The 14,327-nt window shown below is 44.7% G+C and overlaps 1 protein-coding gene across 1 annotated transcript in view; it reads left to right on the forward strand.

The window, feature by feature from the left end:
• The window catches only part of LOC124803881 (serine/threonine-protein kinase fused), a 211,018-nt gene that overhangs the window by 103,725 nt on the left and 92,966 nt on the right, over nucleotides 1–14,327 (forward strand). Inside the window, exon 4 of the mRNA XM_047264708.1 lies at nucleotides 946–1,125. Coding sequence (XP_047120664.1) covers nucleotides 946–1,125 — 180 coding nt within the window. The remainder of the gene's footprint in view (nucleotides 1–945; nucleotides 1,126–14,327) is intronic.

Consider the following 14,327-nt stretch of genomic DNA (forward strand, 5'->3'; position numbering starts at 1 on the left):
TGAATTGCGTAGATGGCAACTGCCTGTTCAAACTATTATTCTGTTCCACAATCACTATTTCCTCAAACTTAGTACTTTCTGCACTTCCCCGATCTCTGTCTTTGTTGTCACCTTGCCTCCTCTAAATCTGTTACCTTCTTATTTATCATTACTTTACTCTCTCCCTCTCACTTCAGTTCTGACTCATAAATGTTAGAGCCTATGAATCATCCTCTGCTGTTTTCTCATTGTGCCTCATAACACTACCTCTGGTTGCAGCAGAGCCATATTCATTTCTCTTTTATTTATTGTTCTTCACTCATTTTCTCTTAGCCCCTCCCTTTCCTTTCACCCCTCCCTTTCCTTTCCCTCTTCGTTACTCAGCTTATCCACTGTATGCAACACCACCACTTTCCCTTAAGGGTTCCATTGTCTTCATTCAGAGGACTTCGTTGATAAGGTATCTTAGTCTGTATCTTCTGGCTACATATAAATAGAAAAGAAAATTGTATGTGTAAGCATACTGCTTCTCAGTTTACAGTAGTAGCAACTGTAAAAACTCTACATAAAGAAGTATAATTGAATGTCAAACAGCCAAAAAATATAATTCATCAAAAGTATTGTTATTGGGCCAAATATTAGCTCCCACTTATTTTAAATTCTTGAAAATTCTGAAATTAAATTTGAATATGGTAGGACGTATGACATACTGATTATCCAGTCATCAACAAACACTTCCATTTGGTTTTGTATTGTCCACTCCCCTTTCTTCAAATTGTGGTTTGGGCTTTTATATTTTGGGATTGTAGTAATTTAGTGACAAGATTTTTTTAAACTTTAACATGCAGTAAAACAGTGTGGATTAATATCACATCTTGTACTCAGATTCCTGCCAGCTATTTAATTAATGTCCACACTTTGCATGGAAGATAGCATGTATAGATGTAGAATGTTTTGATGTTTAAGGGATCTGAAGCCACAAAACATCCTGATTGAAGGGAATGGTACTGCAAAATTGTGTGACTTCGGATTTGCAAGAAGTATGAGTGCCGGAACACATGTGCTTACCTCCATTAAAGGAACGCCCCTTTACATGGCACCAGAACTCATTGAGGAAAGTCCATATGACCATAATGCTGATCTTTGGTAAGCTTATATTTTAAATATTTTATAGTCAATGGAAAGTTGTTTATAAATTTTTCCTCATGAAAAAGTTCTTTAAATTGTAATAAGCACTCTCATGTTGGTCCTCTATAAGACTTATCCTGAAATGTAATAAACTGTACCAATTGATTTAACATTATATTTTCAGAAAATGTCTAATGCATTTCAAAGTTACTGTTCATTCAAAATAAAGATCTGAACTGGTGTTTTATAGTCTATTAGTTATTCTCTCTTTTTTCTTGTGTGTTGCAATTGTGCACAGAATATATGTTAAACTTTTGTTAAGCAATGAAAACTCGGCTGGGATACACATATTTCAAAAAGTATGTGGAAATTCTGTGATAGTAAAGAAATGATATTAAATACTCTCAAATTCCCATTTTTCAGATATTCAGGAAAATGTAGATTGCTCTCTGGAAATTTGTCGGCTGTACATACAAATAGAAATTCTCAAGCTTCACTTAGAGAAACAGAGGAAATTAGAGAGGGAAAATTGTATGTTACTTTTTAGTAATAGGAAAGAAAGGTAAAGTCCTGTGGGAGAGCAAAATCTGTCATCCCCCTGTGGGTCTGGGGGTTAGAATAAGCCCAAGGTATTCCTGCCTGTCGTAAGAGGTGACTAAAAGGAGTTTCACATGTTTCGGCCTTTATGTGATGGTCCCCTGTAGGGTTTGATCTCCGTTCTTCAAAATTTTCCCGAAGAGCAAGTCAATTGGGGAAGGGCGCCTTACACATTGCATCCATCGTGCATTGAGATCTGTAGCCCGCTTCCTCGTCGTCACATTGCAGTCCCGCCCATTCACCAACTCTTGGGCGAAGACACCTTCCTGGGTGCGTTTTCCACCATGCACTATGCAGTGTCACTTTCTGCGTTGGTGATGACCATGGACTTCTTAGCACCTGATATCCAGCACGGTAGCCAGTCCGTTGTATTGGGGCCCCCATGTACCCTGTTAGTTGTAGCCCCCTGACCACACAGGGATCGCTCTGCTGATACCTGCACCATTAACTCTCTACGTATGCCAAGAGGTAGATTCCCATCCCCCTGGGGCATCGGGACTCCCTACAATGGCCATCCTGCCAGGTGGACTCTGCCGCGGCCGGGTGGCGCCCGTGGGGAGGAGTGGATGGCATCAGGGCGGATGACACGCGATGATGCGTAGTCCATCATCTCTTGCTGGTGGTGAAACACCAGCGGTCTCTAAGTATTCACGAGCTCAATTCAGTGCACAGAAATATGACCCCAAATCGTTCCCCTCCCTGGCCACACCATGGTAGGAGCGTCAAGCTAAGTGTGGCAGCAGATCTTATTCGCCCCAGTACCTCTTATGTTCGAGAGCTGATGGGGAATCTTTCATGATGATGATGATGATGAAGCCTCAGTTTTTTGTTGAGCATTTAGAGGACAAGTTTTGGGAGGTCGTGGGCTTGTCCGAAATGAGGTCGGGGTCAGTCATGATCAAAACAGCATCCTCTGCCTAGTCATGGGAGTTACTCACTTGTAACAAGCTGGAGGATGTTTCCGTAACCATCATGCCCCATAAGAGCTTAAATATGGTCCAGGGTATCATATTTCACAGAGACTTTCTTTTGCAGTCGGACAATGAGCTACAAGCCAATTTAGAGTGACGAGGTGTATATTTCGTTTACTGGGGTCCGAGGGATAATCAGGTTGCCACCGGTGCCTTCACCTTGGCCTTTGAGGATGATACGATGCCTGAGAAGCTCAAGGTGATGGTCTATCGCTGTGATGTAAAGCCCTGTATCCCTCCCCCATGCGGTGCTTTAAGTACTGGACGTTCAGCCATATGTCTCCCCACTGTACTTCCAGCATCACATGTCAAGACTGTGGACGCCCATCACATCCCAATATTCCATGTTCCCCGCCTCCCATCTGTGTCAACTGCAGAGAGCACCATTCGCCTTGCTCATCAGACTGCGGGATCCTCCAGAAAGAAAGGAAAATCATAGAGTACAAGACCCTAGACCGACTGACCTACACTGAAGCTAAGAGAAAATTTGAACGCCTGCATCCTGTGCGTATGACATTGTCTTACGCTGCCCCTGCAACAGTTCTGGCACCATCAGCTCCCCAACCCAAGTCACCTCTCAGAGTCGGAAGACTACACCTGTGCCCTTGATAGTGGGGGGCATTTCCCTCCCTGTTGCTCCTGCACCACCTACTTTGGGAGCAACACCCCCTCCTCCCCCCCCCCCCCCCCCAAGGCCCCCCTCCCCCACCAACCATCGGGGACGTCCGTCCCCACTTCTAAGCCATAGAAGCGTAAGTCTTCTTTGGCTTCTCTCACTAGGAAGAGGTCCCTTGGGTCACTCCTTTCCCAGATTTCAGCTAGCGGGAAAGACGACACCCGCCAGTGGCTGAAGAGCCCAAAAGCAGCTGGTCGGGGGGGTTTCATGCTCATCCTCCGTCCCCGAGACTGAGCCAGTGAAGTCCTCCCAGCCAGGGAAACCCAAGGAGCAGTGAGAGAACTCCAAAAAGAAAACCCTTAAGACAAAGGAAATTTGGTGGCACCCACAAAACCACTACCTACAAACTCTGTGTCTGAGGATGGGGTGAAGATTTTGGTGTCTGTTGTGTACCTAGATCTCCCCAGACCCTCAGACACAATGGATATAGACTTATGAGGCAATAAGTCAGTGGCAGTAGGTGACCCTGGGGCGTAAACTGCCTCATTGAATGTTCCATGCCTTCCCAGTCTCATGGTGTCATCCTCCAGTGGAATTGCAGCAATTTTTTCCACTGCCTGGCTGAGCTACAGCAGCTGTTAAGCTTTACACCTGCTATCTGCATTGCCCTTCAGGGAACCTGGTTCCCGGAAATGCGGACCCCTGACCTCTGCAGCTATAAGGGATATTACAGGAACCATAGCGACTATAATCGAGTGTCAGGTAGAGTTTGCGTTTATGTCCTAAACTCAGTCTGTAGTGAACCTGTGCCCCTTCAAACCCCTCTTGAAGCTGTGGATGTCAGAATAAGGATGGCACAGAAAATAACTGTCTGCAATGTCTATCTTCCTCCAGATGGTACAGTACCACTGACTGTATTAGCTGCACTGATTAATCAACTCCCTAAACCTTTCCTACTTTTGGGAGATTTTAATGCCCATAACCCCTTGTGGGGTGGCACCATGCTTACTGGCCAAGGCAGAGATCTCGAAACTTTACTGTCTCAGTTCTGCCTCTGTCTCTTAAACACTGAGGCCACCACACATTTCAGTGCAGCTCATGGTAGTTACTCGGCCATTGATTTATCAATTTACAGTCCAGGACTTTTCCCATCTATCCACTGGAGAGAGCACGTGATGATCTGTGTGGTAGTGACCACTTCCCCATCATCCTGTCACTGCCCCAGCATCAGGCCCACAGATGCCTGCCCAGATGGGCTTTAAACAAGGCAGACTGGGAAACTTTCACCTCTGCTGTCACTGTTGAATCTCCCCCACACGATAACATCGATATGATGGTTGAGTAGGTGACTACAACAATTGTTTCTCTGGCCGAAAACGCTATCCCTCACTCTTTAGGTTCCCCGAGGTGTAAGGCAGTCCCTTGGTGGTCGCCGGAAGTCGCTGAAGCAATTAAGGAGTGTTGGCAAGCTCTACAGCAGCATAACTGGCACCCTTCCCTGGAGAACCTCTTAGCCTTTAAACAGCTCCGTGCCCGCGTTCGCCAACTTATCAAAAGACAGAAGCAGGAGTGCTGGGAGAGATACGTCTCGACCATTGGGTGTCATATGTCATCTTCCCAAGTCTGGGTAAAGATAAAAAGCGTTTTCGGATACAGGCCCCAACAGGTGCCCCCAGTGTTACCATAAATGGCGTGTTATCTACCGACGCAAACACAATTGCCGAGCACTTTGTTCGAGCCTCTGCATTGGAGAACTACCCCGCAGCCTTTCGCACACTCGAACGGTGGTTGTAAGGGAACGTCCTCTCATTCACTACATGCCCCAGTGAATCCTAAAACGCCCCATTTACAGAGTTGGAGCTCCTCAGTGCCCTTGCACATTGTGCCGACACAGCTCCTGGGCCTGATCAAATCCACAGCCAGATGATTAAACATCTCTCATCTTACTACAAGTGACATCTCCTCATCATCCTCAACTGGATCTGGTGCGATGTCATCTTTCCATCGCAATGGTGGGAGAGCACCATCATTCCAGTGCTCAAACCCAGTAAAAACCCGCTTGATGTGGAAAGCTATCAGCCCATCAGCCTCACCAACGATCTTTGTAAGCTGCTGGAACGTATGGTAGGTCGGCAATTGGGTTGGGTCCTGGAGTCACGTGGCTTGCTGGCTCCATGTCAGGGCATCTTCCGACAGAGTTGCTCTACAACTGATAATCTTATGTTCATCGAGTGTGGCATCCGAACAGCGTTTTCCAGATGGCAACACCTGGTTGCAGTCTTTTTTTACTTACGTAAAGCATACGACATGACTTGGTGACATCATATCCTTGCCACAATGTATGGATGGGGTCTCTGGGGCCCGCTCCCGATTTTTATCCAAAACTTCCTGTTGCTCCGTTCTTCCATGTCCAAGTTGGTACCTCCTATAGTTCCATCCATATCCAGGAGAATGGAGACCCACAGGGCTCTGTATTTAGTGTCTCTCTATTTTTAGTGGCCATTAATGGTCTAGCAGCAGCTGTCGGGCCCTCCGTCTCAACTTCTCTGTATGCAGACGACTTCTGCATTTTGTACTGCTGCTCCAGTACCGGTGTTGCTGAGCGGTGCCCTCAGGGAACCATCCACAAGGCGCAGTCATGGGCTCTAGCCCACAGCTTCCAGTTTTCAGCCGCAAAGTCATGTGTCATGCACTTCTGTCGGCATGGTACCGTTCATCTGGAACCAGCACTTTACCTTAATGATGATCCGCTCCCTGTAGTGGAGACATATCGATTCCTAGGACTGGATTTTGACTCTCGATTGGCTTGGCTCCCTCATCTTTGTCAGCTTAACCAGAATTGTTGCCTGAGCAACACCAATTGGGGTGCAGATTGCTCTAAGCTGCTGCGGCGCTACAGAGCCCTTCACCATACTGAATTGACTATGGGAGTGTGGTTTATGGTTCGGCAGCACCTTCAGCATTGCATTTACTTGACCTTTTGCACCACTGCAGGGTTCAACTAGCAACAGGAGCTTTTAGGACGAGTCCAGTGACCAGCGTACTGTTGGAGGCTGGCATCCCTCCATTGCAGATAAGACGTGCGCAACTGCTCGCCAGTTATGCAGCACACATTTGTAGTTCCCCTGAACATCTGCTGCAGTGTATTCACTGCAGAGCTGGTGGCCATTTCTCGTGCACTTCAGTATCTCCGTTCGTGCCCTGGAGAGTCTTTTCTTTTATGTACTGACTCTGTGAGCGGCCTGAAAACTATTGACCAGTGCTAATCTCATCATCCTTTGGTAGTGTCCATCCAGGAGTCCAACTATGCCCTGGAACAGTCCAGTCATTCAGTGGTGTTCACATCAGAATCCAAGGAAATGAACTTGCTGACAGGCTGGCCAAACAGACTACAAGGAAACCATTTCTGGAGATGAGCATCCCTGCAACTGACCTACATTCACTATTATGCCGCAAGGTTTTTCAGCTTTGGGAGACAAAATGGCAAAATCTCAGTATGCACAACAAACTGCGAGCCATAAGGGGACCATGAATGTGTGGAAGTCCTCGATGAGCGCGTCTCGCAGGGACTCCGTGGTTCTCTGCAGGCTCCACATTGGCCATGCATGGGCAACCCATGGCTACTTCCTGTGCCGCGAAGACTCACCTCAGTGTTGGTGCGGCACCCGGTTAACAGTGGCCCATATTCTTTTGCTATGTCCTTCTTTGGCTGCCCTGTGACTTCATCTGCAGTTGCCGGACTCGTTATCATTGATTTTACTTGACGACGCCTCATTGGCTGATCTGGTTTTACATTTCATCCATGATGGTGGGTTTTATCATTCGATCTGAGTTTCAGCACCTGTTTTTTGTCCCTCTGTGTCCTCCACCCTAGTGCTTTTAGGGTGAAGGTTTTCTGTGTCCTCCACCCTAGTGCTTTTAGGGTGAAGGTTTTAATGTGTTGCAGGGTGGCTGGATTTTCCTTTTTATTTTCGTGGTCGGCCAGCCACTGTAATCTGCTTCCTTGTTTTACTCTCTTCTAAATATTTCTTGCATCTCTCTGCTGTTATCTTGTCCTCTTTTACTCCTTTTAGTGTTTGTTGCCTTTCCTTCATTCTTGTGGTCTTTCCTTTCTTTCCGTTTTGTGTTCTATGTCTCGTCTATTTTATTCTGACACTTGTGGCTTTGTTTTATTAGGAACAAGGGACCGATGACTTGGTAGTTTGGTCCCTTTCCCCCTCTTTTAAACCAACCAACCAACCAATCTGTCACATTGATTGGGAGGTTGCAGTGAAAGTCACTTCAGAGTCTTTGACTTAGGAAGCACCGAAGCCATCATCTGACAAGTCACATTTTTTTAAGGTCGTATGCAGTATACACTACTGCCAGACATTGGTTACACAACCCTTAAAAGACAGCAAAAAACCTTTGCATTAATCAGAAGTATTCTTTTGGTGCGTACAGTTTTGTTACTAGCTGAGTACTAAAATCCCTTCACCATTCAGAAGCTCCCCCTCTCCTTCTTAGCTACTTCTGACATTAGTTAATGATTAATGTATCAAGCCTGTTTTTCTGACTGACTTAACCATGTAATCCAATCCCTACAAGAATTAAAATAAGCAAGTCAGCTGTAATTGCAGAAATACCTCCCTCCTTCCAGTTCCAGACACAAGAAGCAAATGTGTAAAATTAGCTTAGAATAGAATGCATTTTGGTTTACCAAATATGTCAGCTGCCTCTCAATTTATCTTCTGTAAGACTTATATTCAGAAAACACTATATATGACTTCAAAGAACTAATCGTACTAAATTACTCTAAAGCCAGTAGTGCTGAGATGGCTAAACTGGTAAGGATCCTGCTTTGAATCTTGTTCCAGCATATAGTTTTAACCTATCATTTATAATCAGTAGTTCATGGTATTTATCTTAAAGTCTGGCCATCCAGATGCATGTTGTCAACGTATGCCCCATGTAATTTATGGCTGTCACCCTAATATGTCTGTTAGACAGGTTATGCCGTATACTTGATAATGGCTGCACAGTCTAAACTGTGCAGTAGTGAAAAATACAAAATAAAGTGCCATTGTAATCCAAGTGATGACAGCCAGTGTGGCAGATTATTTCCATTCCAAAAAGTTTATTTTTGCTGTGGACCCGTGGTTGGCAGATAGAATATTATGTCCAAATTTTAGTTCCCAATGGATCCACAGCTGAAATGAACCATTGAATTAGACACACCTACCCAGTAGCAAGTAGTTCCTCCTTTTACTCTAGTAGCAGTTGATACAATGTGACGTGGACTCTACAAGTCAACAGTATTGGTGCCCATTCTCATCCATAACCATTCAACCACCAGTGACAACTCATGAAGATTCGACTCCTTTGAGGATCTCTTTACTTAAGCTCTGTAGAAGGAAAATTAATATTTATTCTCATGAGTATGTGTTATGTATTCCTATATTTTAGAAGTCAAGATGACCTTTCACTGAAAAGCAGAAGTGTTGAGTTGTCAGCAGGCTCTCACAAAAAAGAAAGAAAACTTGCTAGTTGGAATGAATCTTTTCTCGGGCTGGAGCGCACACACACACACACACACACACACACACACACACACACACACACTCTCTCTCTCTCTCTCTCTCTCTCTCTCTCTCTCTCTCTCTCTCTCTCTGCCAACTGAATGCACAGTGCAAGGATTGCAGCTTGGCAGGTAGATTTGGTTGCAGTGGGATTGGGTGAGCTGGGTAGAGCCAGAGAGAGGCAAGAGACAGAAAGAGGTGTTGGGGCTGGGTAGCTAGAGGCTCAGAGGTAGACAGCTAGTTTGCTGGCTAGAAATGTGAGAGGGAGAGCTGGCAGGTGCACAGGCTAAGCACGTGATGCGTGGTTGTTGGATCCAGTTGACAGCGGTGCACAATGAAGGTGAAATGGAGATGCAAATTGGGAGGGAGTGATCGGACAGAAAAAGGAGAAACTTTTTTGTTGAGGGTGTGGGGACAGTGTCACAATGGAGATTGAGGCCAGAAGGGTTATAGGAGCAAAGGATGTGGTGCAACGATAACTCCCATTTGTAGAGTTCAAAAAACGTGATGGTGGAGGGAAGGATCCAGAGGGTCCAGATTGTGAAGCACTCGCTGAAATTGAGCATGTTGTGCCACCAGGGGTCAACTTTGTTCTTGGCCACAGTTTGGTGGTGGCCATTCATTCTGATGGACAGCTGGTTGTTTGTCATAACACCCCCCCCCCCCTTCCAAAAAAAAAAAGAAAAAGAAAAAAAACACCATGTGCATCAGTTGCAGCGGAGTTGGTACATGAAATGGCCCTGCCTCTGATGGGTTAAAATAAGCCTCCAACAGGATTGGAAAGGAAGTGCTGGGTGAGTGGATTGGGCAGCTTGTGCACCTGTGTCTTCCACAGGGATAGGATCACTGTGGGAAGAGGTTGGAAGTGAGAATGGTATGGTAGAAGACTAGGATGTTGCGTAGGTTGGGTAGGTGACAACACCACTTTAGAAGGGGGGATGTATCTCATTTCATGGTATCATGATATAATAATCAAAGCCTTAGCAAAGGATGTATATAGATGTCCCAGTCCAGGATGGTGTTGGGTGCCAAGGGAGGTATGCCATTGTGGCTGATTCTTTGGTGTCATGGGATCATTAGGCTTATGTGAAGATATGGCAGGGTATATTTGTTTGCAGACTATGTTTGGAGAGTATTGCCTGCCTGTGAAGGCCCTTGTGAGTCCTTCAGCATATTGAGCAAGTGAGTTCTTGTCACTATTGTCACAACAGATACGCTGTCCATGGGTGGCCACGCTATATGGGAGTATATCTTGGTATGGGCAGGATGACAGCTGCCAAAATTCATATACTGTTGGTGGTTAGCAGGTTTAATATGAACAGAGCTGTGGATGGAGCTATCAGTTAGGTGGAGTTGAATGACCAGGAAGGTGGCACATTGAATTGAGGAGGACCAGGTAGAGTGTATGGAAGAGAAGGTGTTGAGGTTGTGAAGGAAAGAGCATAGGCCAACTTGGCTCTGAGTCCAAATCATGCAGATACCATTAATGAATCTCAACCAGACAATAGGTTTGGGGTTTTGAAAGGTTAAGGAGGTTTCCTCTGGGTGGTCCATACAAGGTTGGCACTGGAAGGTGCCCTGCGGGTGCCCATAGCTGTGTTTTGAGTTTTTATATACCTTCCCCTCTAAGGAGAAGTAGTTGTGTGTCAGGTTGTAGTTGATAAGGTGTATGAAGAATGAGGTAATGGGTGTGAAGTCTGAAGAATGTTGAGAGAGGTAGTGTTCAGCAGCGGTAAGATGGGCTCGTTGGTGTGTGGTGTGTATGACGGTGACATCAGCAGTGACGAGTAGGAATCGAGGAGATGGGATGGTGGAGAGTCAGTGATGAAATGATTGGTATCTTTGTTGACCAACACCTCTGACCAGTTGCCCGAAACCTAGCTTCTTACATCCTCCACTGACTCTGTATCACCCCCACCTCTTTACCTCCTGGATCCGTACTCACCACTGTTGATGCCACCTTCCTATACACCAACATCTCTCATGCCCACCACCTTGCCACTATCGGATACCCCGGCCAGGTTGGGGATTTTTCTCTGCCTGGGGACTGGGTGTTTGTGTTGTCATCATCATCATCATTCATGACCGTGGCTAATTTGGATTGTGTAAAAATTGGACTGTGTGAGAATTGGGACTTTGTACAGGCACAGATGACCACACTGTTGAGCACGCGCAAACCAAACATCATCATCTTCACTCTTGAATACTACCTCTCTCAATGTCCTCAGACTCGAAACGAAATATGCTACCACATTCCTTACACAGCTTACCAACTATATCAGTACGATGCTTCAGCTGCCAGTGGCTGCAGTCAGGTGTGTGTGAGTTGCATTTGCGTATGTGTGTGTGTGTGTGTGTGTGTGTGTGTGTGTGTGTGTGAAAGCATATATTGTGACAGTCTATTCACTGTACCTATCTGCGACTCAGCATCTCTGCTATATGGTGAGTAGCAACTTTCCTCTTCATAATATTGTTACATTCCATCCTGGATTTGTCAACTATATCCTGACACACACACCACCACATCCTTTGGGGGGAAGGATGGAGAAGGATTATAAACAAATCCACAGCACAGCCGTGGCTTCACATATGGCATGCTCCTGTGCCAACCTTTTTATGAGTCATCCATGTGGTCTACAATAAATACAGGCCTAAGCACATATCTGTGTGAGGTCAGCAACGTAATGTTAACAGCCAGCCAACACAAACACATGCTCTGTCAAAGATTTTGTGAAACTTCTTTGACCAAACTATTTCACTGGAGCTATTACATGATCATAAGATTTTTCCTCATAGCTGTTTGGAAACAGATACCAAACAGTTAACAACAGCTTATGGTGGTGGTGAGCATATTGCTGGAAAAGAGAGGAATGGAAACAATTGTGGGTGAAACCACGAATAGCAAATGGATAAGCTCGGAGTGTTTACCAGAATTGGCTTTGTGAGCTACAGTATGAGAACATAAAGAACAAACGTTTCAATTTTCTCTCATGAACATAGTCCCTCATATTTGCATACACAATACTCACTTAAGAAATGCCGTTTCTTAATTTCATTCACCATAATCGATGTTTTTGGAAAGCCTGCAACTATGTCATTCTCATTCACGATTTAAATAATAACACTGCACTAGTCACATATTTTTTCATGTTTAACATTATGCTTTTTGAGAATTTATTCTCATTATCAAAAAGAAATATTCACTTAAGTATTTTATGTGGTGTTTGAATGTGTGTTGTCCTGCCTCTCTCACCCTGCAGTTAAGTTATTACAGTCAACTGCAATCAGACACATTTCTTATGGGCAAGTTTCCAAAACATACCTATGTAAACATTTGTACTTGATCATGATAATAAATTCTCACAAAGTATTGTGCATATCATGAAAAAATACGCAACTGGTGCAGTGTTACATTCTTTAAATCATGAGTGCTATTTCTACTAAAGATGGTCTCACGGCTAATTTAAGATTTTTAGCAACAGTCGAAAGTTATTCCAGCTTTCACTACATTACTCAAATCCCACAGCGTACCGTTTTACTTGTTATTCCAGAAACGTGAACTAATATATAAATCACCCAATGAGGCATTTATGAAGGTTATGTTAGGTTATTTGGAGTACTTATAAACACATTTAGTGCACTTATGTGTACTATGGACACACTTGACCCACACATCCATCCCTTCCACAGCCTTTCTTTTTATATGTAAGCTTAACGTCATCCACAGTACAGAAAATTTAAATGCAGCTGATTGCTGCAGCTATTTATTTGTAGAGCAACTGCTTATTACAGTTTTCATAGTCAGCGTGCTCTGTTGTTTGAAGAATTTCATACTTTCCAACAATCACTGTGGTGGCAGCCACGCACCAAATATACTTTGGCATATTATAGCTTATATGCAATAAAGCAAGTGAAGTGACATGTAACCAATGACATCACTCCAACTTTTATCAAAAATTTTTACTAAGAATGTCCCTACTACACTATCAAAGATTTGATCAAAGGGCTTTGGCGCAGACATACATATGTCTGTAGGCTTTGATAAGTATTTACAAACACTACATTGCTGACGTCACACAGCCATGCACTTAGGTCTGTATTTATTTTAGGCCCCAGTCATCTAGAAGAAACCTCCTTAGTCTCCCAAAACCCCAAACCCCTTGTCTGGTTCAGGTTCGGGTTCATCGTTGATATCATCATGATCTGTACTTTGGGCCAAGACACCATGTCCTCATTCCTTCACAACCTCAACACCTTCTCTTCCATCCACTCTACCTGGTCCTCCTGAACTCAATGTGCCACCTTCCTGGTCATTCAACTACACCTGACTGATAGCTCCATCCACAGCTCTGTTCATATTAAACCCACTAACCACCAACAGTACATGAATTTTGGTAGCTGTCATTCCCTCCACATCAAGCAGCCCCTCCCATACAGCCTAGCCTGGTCATCTGTGGACAGCATATCTACAGTGACAAGAACTCTCTTGCCTAGCATGCTAAACATCTCAAGAAGGCTTTCACAGACAGGTCCTACATGCGAGACCTAGTCCACAAACATATTTCCTGTGCCATATCTTCAAACTTCCCTAATCCACCCACCACCCCCAAGAATCATCCACAAAAGAGCACCCCCCTCATCTTCGAGTATCAGCCTAGACTGGAACAACTGAACAATAACCTGTACCAGAGAACTGATTATCTATCATCATTCCGTGAAATAAGGGACATCCTACTTAAGATCCCCCCCCCCCTCCCCCCCCCTCCCCCATCCCCTGCTTAAGTGGTGTTCTGTCACCAACTTGATCTCCAAAACAACCTAGTCCATCTCCATGCCACTCTCACTCCCAACCCCTTGCCACAGCAATCGTAACGCTGTGGAAGGCTCGAGTGAAAGACCTGTCCTATCGACCCACCCAGCACTTCCTCCTCCAGTCCTGTCACACATGCTTATCCTTTCTGGAATAGCATTGACCAAGCTGATTAAAAGCAGCAAATCATTCTATTTTTCTCAAGCCATAGATTTAAATTTAACAACAGTGATGCTATTCTAGTACACCCAAATTTAACCATGCTGGGCTTGTCAAATACTTGCCCTCCTTCTCCCGATCCCTGCAATGAAAACACTTCTTTGCCACCAATCTCTCCAACAAAATTTCAACATTCTCTACCTCTCTTTGTTCATACTACTATCCAGTTGTGATCCTCCCACTTCCACCTAACCTCACTCTGGTTACCTTCTGGGAATTCCTTACCTCTTATTTCACCTCATCATCCTTCCCTGCGTCCCTTCTTCAGAACATCAACCTTTCAGCAGAAGAAAGAATTGCCATACACAACCTCAAAATAAATCCTGACCTAACCATCCTACCTGCAGAGAAAGGTTCCACCACTGTAATTAAGAATTGCAGTGACTACCTGACACAATGTCTATGCCAGTTATGTGATTTCCTCCACCTATAAACTATGCAAGAGTGAT

This window comes from Schistocerca piceifrons, chromosome 1 (assembly GCF_021461385.2).
Source record: "Schistocerca piceifrons isolate TAMUIC-IGC-003096 chromosome 1, iqSchPice1.1, whole genome shotgun sequence".
Taxonomy (NCBI): domain Eukaryota; kingdom Metazoa; phylum Arthropoda; class Insecta; order Orthoptera; family Acrididae; genus Schistocerca; species Schistocerca piceifrons.